The 19425-nt window shown below is 43.2% G+C and overlaps 1 protein-coding gene across 6 annotated transcripts in view; it reads left to right on the top strand.

Annotated features, from left to right (window-relative positions):
• RFTN1 (raftlin, lipid raft linker 1) overlaps nucleotides 1-19425 on the top strand; it is a 209168-nt gene that overhangs the window by 16705 nt on the left and 173038 nt on the right. For 4 of the 6 annotated variants that reach the window (XM_010377151.2, XM_030933480.1, XM_030933468.1 and 1 more), the window contains exon 2: nucleotides 3822-3974. In XM_010377151.2, coding sequence (XP_010375453.2) covers nucleotides 3830-3974 — 145 coding nt within the window. In that variant the 5' untranslated portion in view covers nucleotides 3822-3829. Of the gene's footprint in view, nucleotides 1-3818; nucleotides 3975-19425 lie in introns of all 6 variants that reach the window. The other 2 variants (XM_010377152.2, XM_030933486.1) reach the window with 1 other exon arrangement.

Here is a 19425-nt window from a genome sequence, read left to right on the forward strand (position 1 = left end):
ATAAGGTAGCAAAAGTGGGAGGATTTTTGAGGAACAGGTTCCTTCTTGGAGGTCTTCAAACACCCTGCCTTCCAGAGCAAGGCAGGTCTGCCTGAGTCTGAGGGGTATGGGCATGAGTGCCTTCCCTTGCTTGCTAGCCTATTCACTCCTCACTCAGCCTTGCTCCCATCAAGGTCTCCAGCAGGGCTCAGTATGGAGAAACTGCTGCCACCCTTTAGAACCTGCTGCCAGCCTGATAGAGAGAAGAGTCCTTTCTCCTCCCCAGGACTCTGTAGTGTATACACAAGTGGCTTTATTGGATAAGCTAGCATCAGATGAACATGCCTGCTGTAAATGTTGCTTCAGTTTTTAATTAGAAGAATTGAGACCCAGTACGTAGATGATTTTGTGTTTTGCCTTTATTCCATCCTAACATTACTGCTGGAGATGTATCTGTGCATTTGTAAGGTCCCAAATTTATTATTTTTTAACCTTTTAGTATAACTATGGGAAAGCACACAAAGCAATACAGAGACTGCTCAGTAGCCCAGTAAATCGTCACAAACTGAGCACACTGGTGTAACTGACACCCAGATCAAGAAACAGCAAAGCTGGTACCCTAGAAGCCCCCTCATCCTCTATGCAGTCACTGTTCTCCCAAGGGTAACCGGCACCACACCTTCTAACACTGGAGATGAGTGTTGCCTGTTTTGTAACTCTGTAAAACAGGAGTAAGAAAGAATGTACTTTTTGTGTCTGGCTGCCCCCACCCCCACTCCTTTTTGATTTTTGAGATTCTTTGATGTAGTGTATAATCCTAGTTTCCATGTTTTCATTGCTTTATAATATTTCATTGTGTAAGTATACCACAATGTATTTATCTCTTCCCCTGGAAGGTGTTTGGGCAGTTTCCAGGATAGGGCTGGTATGAGTAATGCTACTGTTAGCATTCTCATACGTGTCTTTTGATGCCCATGTGTGCACATTTCTGTTGGTATATACCCAGGAGAGGAATTTCTGGGTCACAGGATAGGCATGCATTCAGCTTTCCAACATGTTGTCAGTTTTCCAAGGTGGTTGTACCAATTCACACACTCACCATCAGTGCAGGGGAATTTCATTTGCTTCTTATCCTTGCCAACACTTGGTATTATCAATTTTTTAAATGTCGAACTATTCTGGTAGATGCCTGTTAAATCTCACTGTGGTCTTCCCTTCATTTCCCTGATGAGTCGTGAAGTTGAGCTTCTTCTCATGTGTTCCTTGGCCATTTGCATATCCTCATGGGTGTTTGTTGAGGCATTCCACCTGTTTGCTGTTGGGTAGTGTATCTTTTCCTTATCAATTTGTTAGGCGCTCTTTGATTCATGGTGGATGTGAGTCCTTTGTTGCATGAATGCATTAGTGTGCAGGAGCCAACACACACTGGCTTTTGAGAGCTGATTTTAGCATCTCTTCCCGACTCTGCCTTCCGTGGCATCATGTTTGGCAGCTTGAAATCTGCCATGGTGGGTGTGTTTACACCATAGAAATAGGCAAACTACAAGTCGGGGTTTCCTGTCTTTCTTGGAGAGCTGGTTTACCAGTGCACCACTTGACAAGTGCATTGCAAATAGCTTATTTCAGTCTCTGGATTGCCTTTTCACTCTTTAATGTGTGTTTTGAGGAACAGAAGTTTTAAATCCTAATATAGCCTACATTATCAAAATTTTCTTTTGTAGTTAGAGCTTTTTGTGTCCTCTTTAAGAAATCTTTGCCTCCACCCCCATATTTATTTATATGGCTAGCTAATCATAATCAATTTTGCTTAACTTCCCCCCTACTGAAGCAGCACTGCCACGTACAGTTATAAAGATTATTTCCAAGGAGAGATGCAGGGGCTTAGATCCAGACCTTGCTGTGCTCAGTAAGACATGGCTGGGACAGGGTGCATTCCTTAGAGGAGGGGGCACCTTTTTCGAATTCTCACAAAGGCACCATATGGGCTAGTGGTGGGCCCAGATCTCTGACACCCTAAACCCCACACTGCCTCTCCGGCCTGCCAAACTGCACTGCCTGCCCTTTCCCTTCAGATGGAGCAGCTTCCTGCCTCCATGCCTTTGCTCTTGCTGTGCCTCCATCTCTACGTCATCACATTTGGAGTCTGTCCAGCAAAGCCCATCTCCAGGCCCCTGCCATTTTCCCATCTTGTTATAGCTTGAATGTCCTCCCTCTTGTAGTAGGCTAACCTCCTTGAGGGCAAAGACCACATTGTTTGAATCGCTGATAATGCTTTGCCCATAGTAGGCATGAGTAAATCTGCATGAATGAGTGACTTGGCGAGCCTTTGGGCTCTTTGCAGAGAGTAATAGTGCACATCTCGACGGGTTACCTCTTCCCAACACTTAGAAGCTTCCTTGTCCATTTCTTTTCTGCTTTGTCCCAGTGGATGCCAGCCGGCTTGCTTTTCAGCAGTTAAATATGCAGCCCTTTACATATCAGCTGTTTCATCTGCAGAGCTACAGAGTATTTTACAAGTAATCAGTTCATGCAGATTGCACATAAATCATGTCTGCTCTGGCCCTTTGGATTCTAATGTTCCCTTATTAAGGCATAAGTAAGCCTTCCTATTCTCATCCATTCTTTCAGACTTTTTTAAATTACTGAAAAGTAGAGCCTAGTTGTCGCTACACCACCTCCTTCCATTCCACCCACCCCATGCCCTCGTTGCTTTTTTGAGGTTCAGTTTGTTTTTCTGGAGCTTGCCAAATTGCCTTAGGAAGCTGGGTACCTTGAAAATGAATTAAGCAAAAGGAAATTCTTATCTCTAAAAGGAAGTGGTCACTGTGTTTCTGTGTGTGATGTTCTTGGCTGGTTAATATTTTTGTGAAATATGTTCTGATGGCAGCAGTGGTACCCCAGAGAGGAGGGAAGCATCCGTTATGCTTTGTACACAAAAGCAAAATCTCTTCTGCTGAAGTGGGAGGAGTGGATGAAAAGCTATTTCATGAAAGTCATTCTACCCAAATAAACAGAGAGCCTTCATTGTTTTTCGTCCCATGGAAGATTGGAAGCTCAGCTCACCTTAATGTGCCCATTACTTTAACATTTCTTTATTTTCTTTTCAAACTGGAACTACAGATTTTTGCTCTAATACACGTGGATTTCTGCTTCCAATTGCTCTATCCCTGCTATTAGTGTTCAGTCAGTTTTCATTTTGGTCTAAAATGACTCTCTAAGAGCTTGGAAGCATACTATTATTTCCTGCAGTTTGGTCTAAAAATGAAGAAAAAGGGGACTTTCAGACAAGGCCCATAAATATACCACCATCTACTTTTAGAGATGTTTTATGAATATAAATTTCCTGTCTAAATAATTACTGTTGAGGGTAGAAAGGACTTGGAGTTTTGAAATTGTAACAACAACTTATTCTGTCTTAGCAACCACAGTGAAGGTGACACGTCTCTTGTTTTTTATAGATGGGCTGACATTATAATGCACTGTATTGCTTTTTAGATCCCATTTTTTATGCATGGATACAGATTATAGTGGAACTGAGGCAGTGGGAGGTATTATTTTCCTCAGATGGGGAAAAAAAGATATAAAACAGGTATGCTTTTGGTGTCATTTTAAAAAATCTCAGGACGGCTGGTAATAGTATCTTAGCAGAAGGAGAAGCCAGCCTGGATACTGAGCACAGTCGTCTGTGTTCAGGTCCTATATTAAATTATACCCTCAGTTTCATAAAGGCTGAGGTCTGCCATGTATTCTTCAGGAAAATTATGGCATCTTTTATACTAGGGTGTTTAAAGACAAAATCTCAGGAAAAAATCACCTCCCCGCCTTTTTCCTTTGGCCAGCAGCTGCTGAAATGGGTTGCGGATTGAACAAGTTAGAGAAACGTGATGAAAAACGGCCTGGGAATATTTATTCAACTTTGAAGAGGCCTCAGGTGGAAACCAAGATAGATGTGTCCTATGAATACCGCTTCCTGGAGTTCACAACTCTGAGTGCCGGTGAGTACACGGGCTGTGCACAGACACGGGCAGGTGGGGTCTCCAGCAGGGGCCTACAGGGGATGGGGGTGCTATTGGGAGAGCTGGATGGGGTAGGGGCTGTGAAGAAATGAAAAGGGCAGGCCTGTCTCAAGGGGGCAGCTTACAGAGATCCAGATTTTTATGTGAAATCTCTCACTTTTTAAAAAATAGTGGCTGGGCGCGGTGGCTCACGCCTATAATCCCAGCACTTTGGGAGGCCGAGGCGGGTGGATTACCTGAGGTCAGGAGTTCAAGACCAGCCTGACCAACATAGTGAAACCCCATCTCTACTAAAAATACAAACAATTAGCCAAGCGTGGTGGTGGGTGCCTGTAATCCCAGCTATTCAGGTGGTTGAGGCAGGAGAATTGCTTGAACCCAGGAGGCGGAGGTTGCAGCGAGCCGAGATCGTGCCACTGCATTCCAGCCTGGGAGACAGAGCGAGACTCTGTCTCAAAAAAAAAAAAAAAAAAAAAAAAAAAGCAACTAATTACAATTTTAACAAATGAAAATCATGTGTGAGCCAAGCAATACATATGGATGGGCTGAATTTGGCCCATGAGCCAACCAGTTTGCAGACTGTTTCATAGCAAGCCCTGTGGAGAAGGAAGGTTTGCTGTCTCTCCTCGTATGAAACTTCCTGTCCACCCAAATTCACCTGCCTGTTGTCTGCCATCTCTCAAGAGGGTTCATCCATCTGGGCTTGGCTTTGCCTTGGCTGAGCCAGAGGGAGTCGGGTCACCTCCCATATGAGTGTCCAAGGACTAAGGAAGCAGGGAATAGCCCATGAAGACTGGGAAGGGATGGTCAGCATCAGCATCAGAGCATTTGCTGAACACCTGCTGTGTGCAGAGTGTTGGGCCAGTGTTGAGGGGGGAAGTCATGAGGCATGTCCTGGCATCTTGCAGTGTTCTATCTGACGGGAGACAGAAGACTCATACAAATGAAAAAACAAAAAGAACTCCACAGGTTTTAATAGTGAGTTGGAAAACATGTTTTTGGATGTTTTTGGAAGAGAAAGAAAATGCTCTTCTTTTTGGGTCCCAGGAGTTTGAGAGCAAAAACTGGGCACTATGTAACGAAGTCATCTGAATACATTTTCTCCCTGGGCTTCTGGGTATACTTTAAGCTTCTAAGATTGGAAAGGAGAATGAGTGGAAAAAGCCCTCAAGTTCATAGATTTGAGTCCTGGCTCTGCTTCAGAGTAACTGGGTAAATCACCGAGCTTCCCAGTCCTGTAGTGTCTTCATCCATAAAAGGAACACGGGTGTCCACTTCATGGGGCAGTTGTGAAGATTAGAAAGGTAGATATGTATGAAGCTCGTGGCACAGTGTCTGGCATGCAGTAGGGTCTGCAAATGTTTCTCTTCCTCCCCTCCTCCCCGACTACTCTCTGCTGTGACTATCTCTGTACTGAGGCTCCAATTGCTTCTTGAGCTCTGAGAAAGGACAGCTGAGTGTCTCTGCAGGGACATTCTGTGCATCCCCTGCAACAAGTCACCACAACTGAAGCCAGCATCTTCCTTTTTCAGATTGCTTCCTTCCAGTGCCCTTGATGAGTCAGTCATGCCACCACCATCCTCTTACATGTGCAGATACCTATGACCATGGTTTCCCCCTGCGTGTAATTGCCATTCCTTCGCCCAAGCCTATTAAAACCATGTCTGTAAATGCCTCTAATATAGCTAATGTAACACACAATTATTTGGAGCATTTGGTCATGCATTTGGTCCTCCATTTATTTGTTCAGTGAATAGTTAAGTGCCTACAATGTGCTGGGCATTGTGGGAGGATTAGGGAAAAACAGAAGCATGTTTAAGAGAAAAGATTGGAAGGAAGTATTTAAGTATTAGGATGCTGAGATGATGGGTGAATTCTTTTTTCTCCCTTTTGCAGTTGTGTTTTTTTTTTCATCGTGGTTATATGTCTTTAATCATGATGAAGACTAGCTTTGCTCCCAAGAACCTTCACAAACACATGAAGTTTCCATGCAGTGCTTTGTCCCCCACTGCTTTGTAGCTGGTCTCTGAATGATTTCCCTGACCTCCTTATTTGTTTGTTTCCCTGAGCTTCAGCTGCAGCATCCACACTGCTTTTGTGCATTGTGCTGTCCTTGATGGAATTATCTTTTGTTTTCTGATTATGAAATAAACATATACCCATTATAATGGACTAGGACAACACTGGCGGACATCCCACATGGCCTCCCTGCTCCTGCCCTCGTCCTCCTACAGATCCTGCCAGTCCTCTGCTCAGAGCTTTCCTGTGGCTGTTGCCACACCAAGAGTGGCACAGCTCCCCTTGACCGCATTCTCCCACTGCTTGTCTTTGGTGTTCCGCTGCTTTTGCTTTGCTCTTTCGTGAACCTGCCAGTCCTCCTCCAGGCTTTTGCACTGCCTGTTCCTCTGCCTGGAAGTCCTCCCCCAGGATCCCCTTGCTCATCTTCAGAGAGAACAGGGTCCTTCTCTCTGAAACTTTCTTTGACCACCTCTTTAAAATTTCTACCTTCTTCCCAATTCCCCATGTCTTTCCCCTCTTGATTTTCTCCATAGCACTTCTTACCATGCAGCCTGCAATATATCTTGCTTATTGCTGTTTGTTTCCTCTTTGTTGTCTGCCTTCCTTCATTAGAAGATAGAATCCCTTCCCATGAGTGCAGGGATTTTCTCTCTTATTCTCTGCTGCTTCCTCAGTGCTTAGGACAGTGCCTGGCACTTAATAGATAATCAGCAAATAATTGCTGAATGAATACTCACCGTATGTTTTTGAATCCTGCTTTTATGTGACTTAACATTGTACAGTGAGGTGTGCACCTGTCATGCCTATGCTTGGAAAGTATGATTTAATGGCTATATATGATTTAATCACTCAGTATACCATAATTTATTTTGCAGTCCCCTTTTATTGGACATTTAAGTTATTTTGGGCTTTGGGCTATTACAAATAATGTTGTGATAAGCAATGTTGTCCATAAATCTTTGTACACATTTCTGACTATTTCCTCAGGAATTACTGAATTGAGGGATGTGAATGTCGGCACTCTTGATAAATTGCCCAGTTGCCCTGTAGATAGGACCTGCTTGTGTAAAACACACATCTGATTCTGCACAACTCTTTAGGGGGCTTCCCTGGATGGATGAAGTTGAGATTCAAGCCAGAGCTCAGGGCTTTCTGTAGCTTGGTCTTGCCCTTCGTAGATCCTCTCCCTATTGTTCCCTGGAGGACAGTGTGTCACGGCATTGCCTGCCACCCCTGCCCAGGACCCTCTTTTCTCTGCTTCTCTGATTCAGTGCAGGCAGCCCTTTCTGCACAGGCCCCCACCTCTTACTGCTTGCTAGGACCCCACCCACCTGGATTTGTTCCTTCTTGACAACCATTCTATCAGAATTACTCTCTTGTGCACGCCTGTAGTTTGTCAATACCGTCCTTTTGACACTTTGATTACATCATATATTAAACGTATTTGTGTTTCCCTGGGGGCAAGGACCAAGCCTTGTTTATTTTTCTGTTTGTCTTCCTTGTTCAGCTTTCTAGCTGAGATGAGCCTGTTCTGCATAGTTGGGTCCTAGTAAACCTAGAACTAAATGCTGACTCCTTTCCCTGGCGGTCTCTCATGTTTTTCTTCCAGGAGTTCTAATGAGATTATTCTTTATTCTCCAGAATAGAGCTGACGTTTGTTGAGTGCTACTATGTGCCCAGTCCTGTGATAGGACATTACGTCTTGATCTCATTTTTCTTTCTTTCTTTTTTTTTTTTTTTTGAGACTGAGTCTCGCTGTGTCACCCAGGCTGGAGTGCAGTGGTGTGACCTCGGCTCACTGCAACCTCTGCCTTTCAGGTGCAAGCAATTCTCATGCCTCAGCCGCTTGAGTATCTGGGATTCCAAGCATGCACCACTACACATGGCTAATTTTGGTATTTTTAGTAGAAACGGAGTTTCACCATGTTGACCAGGCTGGTCTCAAACTCCTGACCTCAAGTGGTCCACCCACCTCGGCCTCCCAAAGTGCTGGGATTACAGGCATGAGCTACTACACTGGCCTGATCTCATGTTTCTGAAATTTTTCAGCTTTATCAAAGTATAAATGAAGTAAACTACATTGCACATATTTAAAGTGTTCAAACCCATAAAACCCTCACCACATCAAGATGCAGAACATTTCCATTGCCCCAGAAGTTTCCTCATGCCCCTTTGTTATCCCTCCAATCCCAAACAACCACTAATCTCCTCTCCGTCACCGATTTTTTTTTTTTTTTTTTTTTTTTTTTTGAGGTGAAGTCTCGCTCTGTTGCCCAGGCTGGAGTGTGGTGGCACAATCTCGGCTCACTGCAATCTTCACCTCCTGGTTTCAAAGGATTCTTGTGCCTCAGCCTCCCGAGTAGTTGGGATTACAGGTGCCTGCCACCACGCCCAAATTTTTTTTTATTTTTAGTAGAGACGGGCTTTTGCCATGTTGGCCAGGCTGGTCTTGAACTCCTAACCTCAGGTGATCTGCCTGCCTCAGTTTCCCAAAGTACTGGGATTACAGGTGTGAGCCACCTCGCCCGGCCTCCATCACTGAGTTTATTTCCCGCAATGTTATATAAATGGAATCAAATAGTATGTACTCTTTTTCAAAACCTAGCTCTTTTTATTCACTCAGCTTACTCACTTAAGATTTATTTCTGTTGTTTGGTGTGTTTTCTGTTTTACTGCTGAGTAGTATTCTGTTGTTTACTTGTACCACAGTTAATTTTTCTATTCACCTCTTGATAAACATTTCCAAGTTTTGGCTATCACAGGTTAAGTTGCTGTGAACATTTGTCTTTGTGTGGCTTCTTATGTCGTTTTACGTTTGCAGTAACCCAGTAAGGTAGGTGGATAAACTCATTTCTTTTTGCAGACAAGGAAATGGATGCTCAGTGAGGTTAAGTAACTTGCCCAAAGAGGTAGGAAGTGGCAGGGGCAAGAATTCGAATATAGAATTCTAGAATCTTGGGCATCAAAGCTCTTGTGATGCCAGACTGCAAGATGCTACACAAATAGGCATTAACACCAACTGGAATGTTGTTGTTAGAAAACTTATCATGTTGAATGGTATAAGACGATTCCTCCCCCATAAGATTTTAACCCCAGCAGATTTTTAAATGACACTCTATACACTTATTTTTCATGGAGAAGATGATTATTTGACTCTTAGGCAAATACAAGTCAGGGAAAGGGTATCAGCCCATGTCCACCTGATGGCTTAGGTAGGAAGGGTGCCGTCATGTGCATTTGCAAAAAAGTCAGGATCAGCTGGGCGTGGTGGCTCATGCCTGTAATCTCAACACTTTGGAAGGGCGAGGCAGGTGGATCACCTGAGGTCGGGGGTTCCAGAACAGCCTGACCAACATGGAGAAACCCCATTTCTACTAAAAATACAAAATTAGCCGGACGTGGTGGCACATGCCTATAATCCCAGCTACTCAGGAGGCTGAGGCAGAATTGCTTGAACCTGGAAGGCGGAGGTTGCGGTGAGCCGAGATCACACCATTGCACTCCAGCCTGGGCAACAAGAGTGACACTCCATCTCAAAAAAAAAAAAAAAAAAAAAAAAAAAACAGTCAGGATCACAGTTAACACTGTTGAGTTTGTCCCTTGCCTAAAGCTCAGTGCTGTTGTTGAAGATACTGGAACATGCAGCCCCACTTGTGGGGTTGGCAGAGGCAAAAGCAGCAGGAATCTTACAGTGAAGCACATAAGCTGCCAAAAATCTCAATTCTGGGTGATTTGATTGGGTCTTAAATTTTCAATTAACTCTGGTCACCGAGGGATGAACCTGCCCTTTGATGGGTTTCATCACAGACGGAGGCCCATAAAGCATCACAATTTCTGCAAAACGGTACCCCATTATGCCTTTTATGTGAGCGTTTTGCCAGCCTCTCTGTGCCAGGCCACTCTAACACCACTTGAAAGCTACCTGTGTCAGCTCTGTGAAAATCGACTGTGTTTTATGCACATTTGGTGCCGGGTACAGTTGGCACGGAAAGCAATCTGTGTAATGAGGCCAGTGCCCAGGGCTTGGGCCTTCCTTGAACAGCGCAGTCCTGCACTGACTAGTACAGGAGCCACCATCACATGGTATTTATATGTAATCATTAATCAAAACAATAAAATATTCAGTTCTTCTGTCACACTAGCCACATTTCAAGCACTCAGCATCCATGTGTGGCTGGTGACTGCTATTGGACAGCGCAGATAGAGAACGTTTTTATCATCGTCGAAAGTTCCATAGGATAGCACCGTTCTAGTCTGTTTTCAAGAGAGGAAAACTCGGTTTCAGGTCAGAATCTGTGTCTCTAACTCATAACAATGTACCATTTTATCATGAAGATTTGCCCTTAGGTTCATAGTGACCATAGGAGGATTCATTGATTCCACAAATATTTATTGAAGGTCAACCTTGGACCAGATGCCATGTCTTGGGGACATGTGGGTGAACCAGACAGGAGGCGTTCTTGGGTTGCCTTAGTCAGCTCAGGCTGCCATAATAAAATACCACAGACTGGCTTAAACAACAGATGCTTATTTTCTCATAGTTCTGGAGACTAGAAGTTGCTACCCTGGAGATCAAGGTGCCAGCATAGTTGGGTTCTGGTCAGGGCTCTCTTGGCTTGCAGAAAACAGCCTTCTCATTGTGTCCTCACATGGCAGAGAGGGAGGGAGGAAAGATGGGACTTGAGGGGAAGACAGAGAGAGAGCGAGAAAGAGAGAACAGGAGTGAGCACAAGCTCTCTTGTGTCTCATCTTGTAAGGACACTAATCCCATCAGATTAGTGCCCTATCCTTATGACATGATTTGACCTTCATTACTTTCTTACTCCAAATGTAGTCAATTTAGGGGTTACGATGATTTGGAAGGACACAGTTCAGTCCGTAGCACCAGACTATAGATTGGTACTTTACTTTGGTTCAAACTCTCTTACAGATGAAGAAGCAGTACTTGATGCTAGAGTAAAGGAGACAGATGGGATGGTGGCGGCCCAGGCTTGATGGAGGAGTCTGTGTGTCAAGGAAGACTTGAAATCCTCAGGTGGATTTGGAGTTTTATGCAAATTTGGTATCAGGCACAGTTGGCTGTTAGTCAGGCAAAAGATGGGAGAAGAGGGTGGAAGAAGATAATCTTTTCACGAAGAGGAGACAACTTGTGGGAGGGATCAAAACGCAGAGATAACACTGCATATGTGGGGAACCACAGGCAATTCAGTTTGGTTGGAACATGTTCTTTTGGGGGAGAAGGAAGTAGGTCCAGATGATGAAAGGTCTTAGGTGTTGGGCTGAGGAGTCTAAGCTCAAAAGCACTGAAGGTTTTTAAGATGGAGGGGGTACAGGTGATGTCAAATTCTCATTCTGAAAAGATTTCTCTGGATTTAGAAGGAAGAAGGATGGAAGGGGCAACACTGGGGGAGGGGAAACCATATAGAAACCATTGCAATCAACAGGCAAGGTAAAGGTGGCCTCAGTCAAGACAGTGGCAGTGGGGACAAGAAAAGGAGTGGGGGAAAGAGAGATTAGGAGGTGGTCCTAGGGACTGCCTGGCAGGTGAAGGAGAGCAGGAAGCAGAGGAGGAGGTGGGTGTGCTGGGCACCTGGGTGGATGGCACGAGTTCCCCACAGCCAGATGCTGAGTCTGCTTTAAAGCATTCTCCAATAATAGTCTCACTTGATAATTCAAGTAGCCCTGAAAGCTGGAAAGAAGATATTGTTTTTCTTTTCTTTTCAGATGGAGAAATTGATTTGACAGGTAATAAGTAGTAAGTGGGACCAGAATCCAGTGTTTCAGCTCTTTCCACTCAAAGCTTATCCACTGCACATGAAAGAGAGCTCCGCGCCAACCGCCAGTCCACTGAAGGGTGTCGCAGTGATATTTGTTTGAATAACTTTATTGAACTGTAATTTAAATACAATGAAACACACCCATATGAAGTGCCTGGGTGATGAGTTCTGATAAGTGTAAACGTTTGCACAACTATCACCACACTCAAGATATAAAATTTTTCCGTCACCCCAGAAAGTTACCTCAGGTGCCCGCCCTGACCCAGCCAACTGCTGATCTGCTGTGTGTCACTGTTGAATAGTTTTGCTTCTTTTTGAATAATATGTACGTAGAATTGTACAGTATGTGTGCCTTTGGCTTCTTTAACTCAGCCTAATGCCTTTGAAGTTCAATCCATGCTGTTGTATGTATTGAGTCCTTGCTGTTGCATGCATGGAGTCCTTGCTGTTGTATGTGTGGAGTCCTTGCTGTTGTATGTATTGAGTTCTTGCTGTTGTGTGTATCAAGAGTTCATTCCTTTTTGTTTCTGAGTAATATTCCCTTGTTTGCATATGCCACAATTTGTTGAATCAATCTCCTGTTGAACATTTGGGAAATTTCCAGTTTGGGGCTATTATGAAAAAAAAAGATGAATATTCATGAACAAGTGTTTTGTGTGGATGTTTTCACTTCTGTTAGGGAAATATGTAGGAGTGGAATTGTTGGGTTGTATGCTAAATACATGTTTACCTTTATAAGATACTGCTCAACTGTTTTCTGAAGTGTTTGTTCTATGTTACATTTCCGATAACAATATATGAGAGTGGGTAGCTTAATTTTTTAGGTAATAATCAGAGTTACTTTTTATTCAGCACCTACTATTGTATTAATCTCTTATAAACAAACTAACAACAATCTTATAAGGTAGGTGGAGTTACCCCCATGGTAGAGAAGAATACATTGAGATATTGAGTTTGGAGTGGTTATAAAAGAAGCTTGCTCTAGGCCACCAAGCTGTTGGAGCTTTGCAGGATATCTTGTGGTCGTACTGAACAGCAAAGCCTTCACTTTGACTTTCTTGGTTCCTGAATCTTCTGTGTGCTGTGGTGGGTTTAAACTAAATTGAAGGGTTTCAACATGAAAAAGTTCAAAGATAACTTATTCACCTTTGCCCCTTTCTCAAGCTTGTCTTCTATTTCTGTTCTTAAGTTCCTCCTTATAAGACATTCCCATGACACGCATTAAAATTTTGAGGATCAGTCCACGCTGCTGCATTTTACAAATTCCCATCTTTGTGGTTTTCCTGTCTAAGAGGACTTTAAGAACTGATTTTTCGGGATGTTTTCTTCGACATTGTGCTGACCAGGCTCATACTTGGCTTTCAGCCACCAGCATTCTTAAACTCTGTATATAAATTTTGGGTGGTCATGATAATAACAGGATGACATTCCTCATTCAAGACATGCACATTGCGCAATAAATTTTCTACAGGTCTAGTTTTTCTTTGACCTCTAGTCTGGGTGATGTTAGCCCGACACACAACTACAGAAGCAGCTGATAATCGTTGTTTATAAGAGTTGTTCTTTCAGTCTCCCTTCACGGCTGGGAAAAAACTAATCTAAAAAAAATGGATCATGATTTACATTATATTCTGAAAATTAAGAAATGAACGTTGTGGGGAGCTAAGTGTTTGGGTGCCTAATGGCTAGTTATAAATCCTGGCACTATCAGCCTTTACAATTTCGTGAAGGGAGATGATAGGCCAGCTCCATGGCCTCATCTAAAATAATGTCAATCTCCAGAAAAGCCTTTAAAACTAATCGTTAACTTAAAGGAGTGGTTCTCAACCTTGAGAGTGAATCAGAATAGCCTGGAGGGTTTGTCAAAATGCAGAGTCCTGGGTCCCATCCTCAAAGTTTCTGATTCAGTAGGTCTAGGGCAAGGCCTGAGAATCTGCTTTTGTAATAAGTTCCCAGGCAATGCTGATGCTGCTGGTCTGGGGATCACACTTGGAGAACCTTAAAAGACCATGTGGAGTATGATTTTTTTTCTTAATTTGAGTGGAGATGGCAGAATAAAATTATACTAGTGTGATTTTTTGAGTGTAAAATAAATTCAATAAATACTTACCTACCTGTATATTATGACCAAATCATAACTTACTTCCTTTGGGTGGCTTAGAATATAGTTGGGAGGACAGGTCATAGGAATAAAAATAAGAATACAAGATGATGCAATGATTCTCAACGTTTGTTTAAAAAGTTCCCATGCCTGGCTGCACACCAGACCAATTTAGTTAGTCTTGGTGTTGTGGTTTTGGTTCTGTGTCCCCACCCCACCTACAGTTCACACTACAGAACAGGTGTCAACAGACTCAGCTTAAGTCTGTGATGTCTCAGGGAGCTGGCTAAGATGGATACCTGGCTGCTGGTGCCTGCAGGCTCTGGGTGGGAGGGGGGCACTTTACAGGGGAGCCCAAGGTAGCAAACTATAGAAAGGAAGGAAGAGAATTGGAGGGGATGAGTACTTCTTTGCATTACAGGAGGATTCTTGGTTTAAAGTGGGTTTCACCATGGGGTTCCTTTAGATAGAGCCTCAAGTACTCCGAAGTGTTTGTTTTGCCTTTCCTTAATGAGGTATTTATTACCTCTCTCTAAATATGATACCTGCAGTTTTAGACCATAACAAATCCATCTATAACATTTGCAGCTCTTCAGCAGAACTGAGCATACAGCCACTGACATTAATAGCATTTTTTGTAAGTAAAAACAAACAAACAAACCTTGGAGCAAAATGTCACAAGCCCTGGAGGAGGAAGGTGGATGGCTAGAAGGGAGGCTCTAAGCAGCCCTTGATATTGCTGCAAGAGGCCCAGGGTCAGAGTTGGGTGGGGCGGGACTTCCTATATTCCCGCAAATTTAAGCTCACCCCAGAGGGAGGCTCCTCCTGGTACAGCCCTTCATCTTCATGGCAGAAAGGCTGTTCTGCCCCTGCGCCCTCCCTGGCCTCTCTGGGGATCCCTGCAGATGATGTATTGTGATGGAGCAGTGGACTTGGACGCTGCTGGTGTTGATATAATCATTGTTAACAGTAGCAACAGTAATAACAGCTAATGTGGCATGCATGGTGCTCAGTCTCAATTAATCCTTATAGGGATTCTGATTTTACAAATGAGGAAACAAGGCTCAGTGAGATTACCTAACGTGCCCATGGTTCTGCAACGAATGTGCAATGAGCTGGAATCAGAACTCAGGCTTGCCTTCTTCAATTCTTTACTCTTAAGGATTGCGGACCATACCAAAGGTCCCTCGGGTATGGCTTTGAGATTTGGTTGGCTGTGATCTGTCGTTCAAGGACTCCAGCTTTGTTGGCTCTCTTTTTGATTGAGTCCTACTCTAGGGAGAATTTGGCTGCATGTTTTGACGAATCATAGATGGTGGGGACAAGAATAGCAACCGAATGGTTGAGTGTTGTCTTATGCTGTGTGATTTGCAATGCAGCTTGATACACTTTAGCTCAATTAATCCTTACAAGTCTAGAGATGTTTTTCCTTCTGTTTGACAAATAGGGAGCCTGACACATAGGGTGATCCTGTCTTGCCGAGCCGCCGCTTGCACTGAGGTCTTCCGACTCCATGTGCCCTGTGTGTCTCGCTGCTACCTTGGACCTACAGAGTCTCTGAGGGTCAGGAGCCACATTAAAGCTCATGCTGCCTATGACCTGTTGGGAACCACTTTCCTTAAGTATCAAGAACATGAGTGTTGGTCAATAACCCACTGGAGTGTAGTGCTGGCTTCTGTTGTTCCCGGCTTTAAAATAGGGCCAGGTTTGACCTCCAGCTCAGATTCAGAAGGCCAAGTCTGAGCTTGAGTATGTGTGGATGGCTGCCACTTAGTCCCAGTTCTGTAAGTGTGCCAATATCAGAACTTATCCTGTGCTGAATATAGACTCCTCCTTTGCTGAAAATAGTATATGCAGTAGGGTAGGGAAATATTTTTCTTTCCTAGAAAATCGCTCCTTGCTCCTGTAGGTAACATTGACTTCTATGAAACCATCTGTTCCTTCCAATAGAATTTCCAGACTATTAGATTCAACAGTTTCTCCTGACCCACTTTTGGCTTCTGCTTCTTTTCACTGTTCATTAACAAATTGTGTAGCAGAGTTTTTATGGAGAGTGTGTGTGTGTCTATTTATTTAATTTCAGTTTAGGCAAAAGCAACTGTTGGGTGCAGTGAAGTTATTTAACTTCCTACTTGTGTTTCATTTTTGTTTCCGGTTTCTATAATTGCTAAGAGTTGGTTTTTGTTTTTGAGATTCAGGCAAGGAAGTCAATGGCATGAGTTATGAGTTGAGGTTCTGGCTGGGAGGTGTGTTAAAAACAGACCCTGTTTTTAAACAGAAGATGCAAAGAGTAATAAGGAAATCGGTTCCCATAAAACATGTCTCAAAGTGTATAAATATGCTCTTACAGTTTGAAGAGATTTTTAAAAGATAAATGAGATACTATGTGTGACATAGCTTTAAGTTTTTCTGAGCAAAGCTGCTATATACATCTTTGGTATTGTTGCTTTTGATGTTGCAACCAAGTCTGCTATTAGCGTTAATGTTATTGTTAAATATTCACTAGTGGGAGTAATAAGATTAGATTTAAAAGAAAGGAAGCATTCTTTACATTCCTTTGCATTCCTTTCTGAATGTAAAAACTCTTCATGCTCTTTTCCCAGCTACTCTAAATCCAGACCAAGAAGCAACACTACTCAGTCTTGTATGAAAATGGGCCCAGGTGTGTGTGCGTGTGTGTGTGTGTGAGTGTGTGTGCGTATGTGTGTAACCCAAGCAGTAAATTTCAGCAACTAAGGCTGCCTTCAGTAAAATGAAATTCCTTGCTGATGACTGTTATCTGTCAAAGTAAAACCAAATTATTTTTCTGCAGGGATTCATAAAAGCAGCCTTGAGGTAGTGATAATAATTGTTATCTAATTTGGTTAAAGCAGAACAGAAAACAAGTTAATATTCTATGCACCCTGCTAATTATTATTAGCAATATTGCTTTAAAGAATTTTATAACGAAGATTTCTCTAATTTCACTGGGTCCACTGTCATTTTATAGTTTGACCAGATTTCACCAATGCTTCAGAAGACAGGAGTCCTGTTGAATTTTATCTACGAAATATTTTCAAAAGCAATTCTGGTGTGAAAAGGTAGGTGATTCTGGCCTCAAGCTGCATGCCACTGTCATTAAGTCTAGAAGGTCATTTCCTCAGTTGTATGTTTCAGGCGTGCTCTTCTTTGTTTACAGGTCAGGTCTCCTGATAAATAAAAATTATGTGGGCCAGGAGTACCTGCTACAGTTAGCAGCCACTGAGATGTTTTTCCATTCTGTTGCATAAACATACTTTGCAGGTGCATACACATGATTTATCAGGAAGAGTATACATTAGTTTGACAGCCTCATTGGGCCCTCTTAAGAGAGGAAAGGGATTATTTCACTTGAGCATCCCTAGTGTAAGCTCAGAATTAGTTTGTAAGCATGAGTACAACATGGCACTATGAGGAATGTATGTTGCTTTGACACAAGATAGCTATAATAATATATTCCCAAGGGAGCTGGCAAGCTTGTGGGTGGACTTTTCTTTTTGGAGAAAGCAGTCTTGTATGGCAAAGTTACTCAACAAAATTGATCCATTCACTATTTATTGATTATCTACTCTTTTTGAGGCTCTGTATTGTGCATGCAATAGTGAACAAGATGGTGAGGCCTCTCAATGTAGGAAACAGTGTCTGAAACATCCCACCAAATTCTGGAGTTTTTAATGTCCTAGTCTGGTGTCTGTTCTCCTATATCTGGAAACCAGGCCAGCTGAGTCCTAATAGCCCTAATAGAGTCTGTGTGTTATCTTGGAGAAGCATCTGCCATGATTGACCATTATTTGCCTTTGGCCTGCTGCACCTTGCATGGCTAGAGACTTGTCTGCTGTTTGGAAAGTGCAGGAGGCCCTGGAAATCCTAAACTAAATCTAATCTTTGGGCCCACCAACCAAACTGCAGCTTGGAAAAGGTGCCTTAATCAAACGAGCTTCCTGGGGGTGAGTGGCCTCATCAGGGCTGCTGATGCCAGCAGGCTGAGCTTTTAAGGCCTTAATAAATGCACTGAAGATGCCCTGGGCATTAGTGTTATGAAGACTCACAGGTCTTCAGTCCATCATGGCTTGCTTGGTGAGAAATGGTTGAGATGAAGCATGTGAAAGAAAAGTTACTGATGTTTCTAATAGCCCAGGCTGAAATAATGCTATAAAGGTGTGCAAGGAATGGGGAGAAGGACATTGAGGTTTTTCGGGATTGCCTTCCATATCCCTCAGACTGGTGATCCAACTGTTTCTATTCTTACCACTGTTTCTTGCCAATCTAGAGACGTAAATTAAAACAAAAACTTAGTTTCATGTCTATAAGTAGTTTCTTATTGTGGACTTCATTTAATGAATTAGCCTAAAACAACTAAAAACCAAGAAAATGTCTTTTTTCTTAATACCATTTACTTTCTTGGATATAAAGTGTGAATTCAGAAGTGGCTAAAGGCGAGTGATGGGGACCAGTGGCCCTGAGGGGTGAACCAGCTAAGGTTTTGTTCTCCTATCTGCAAGGAATGTTAGAGTACTTTACAGAGCTTGGGTTTGGGAGCCAAGTTACCTAATGAAAAAGCAACTTCAACTCAACTTTCCTGCTCATTAGTGTTGTGATATCAAGTAGCATGGTGGACATCTGCCAAGATGGCCCCCAGTGACCCCTGCCTCCTGGTATTCACAGCCTTGTGTACCTAGTGAATTGCTTCTAGTGAACGGGATACAGCAAAAGTGATGGGTTATCACTTCCAAGATTAGGTTACAAAAAGATTGTAGCTTCCATCTTGTGCTCTTCTGCTCTCTCTTGATTACTCCCTCTGAGGGAAACTCATTACCATGTTGTGAGCTGAGCTGTGGAGAGACCCATGTGGCAAAGAACCGAGGGAGGCTTCCTGTGAACAGGCAGTGAGGAATTGGGACCCTAAGCCCAATAGCCCTGGAGGAAGTGAATCTGAATCTTGAGCGACAGCCGTGTGCATGAGCTTGGAAGTGAATCTTCCCCCAGTGGAGCCTTGAGAGGACTTCAGCCCTGGCCAATGTCCTCAGGCAACCTCATAAAATATTTTGAGCCAGAGGTACCCAGATAAACTGCACCTGGATTCCTGACTCACAGAAACTGTGAGAAAATGTTGTTTTAAGCCACCATTTTGTGGTAATTTGTTATATATTAATAATGCAGGCAGTTTATGTTAAAAAGTCTTGCTCCTATATGAGAGACAACATCATGGAGTTGTTGGGAGCACAGACTCTTGAGCCAACCTACCTTCAAATTCTGGCTCTGCTGCGTATTAGCTGTGTGACCTTGGGAAAGTCACTTAACTTCTCTGTGCCTCAGTTTCCTCATTGGGAGATGGGAAATGTAGCTTTTGCCCCCCAGGCTCTATATTTCAGGAAGATTAGCTAGAAAGGGGGTGGAAATGGGTTTTAATTGACACAGTCCACAGTCTGTGTCACAGTGAGTATAACAAAGGGGTCACATTAATAGTTTTTGTGACACTCTTAATCACTTAAACTCCCAGACCAGGAAACTCCTG

This window comes from Rhinopithecus roxellana, chromosome 1, assembly GCF_007565055.1.
Source record: "Rhinopithecus roxellana isolate Shanxi Qingling chromosome 1, ASM756505v1, whole genome shotgun sequence".
Taxonomy (NCBI): domain Eukaryota; kingdom Metazoa; phylum Chordata; class Mammalia; order Primates; family Cercopithecidae; genus Rhinopithecus; species Rhinopithecus roxellana.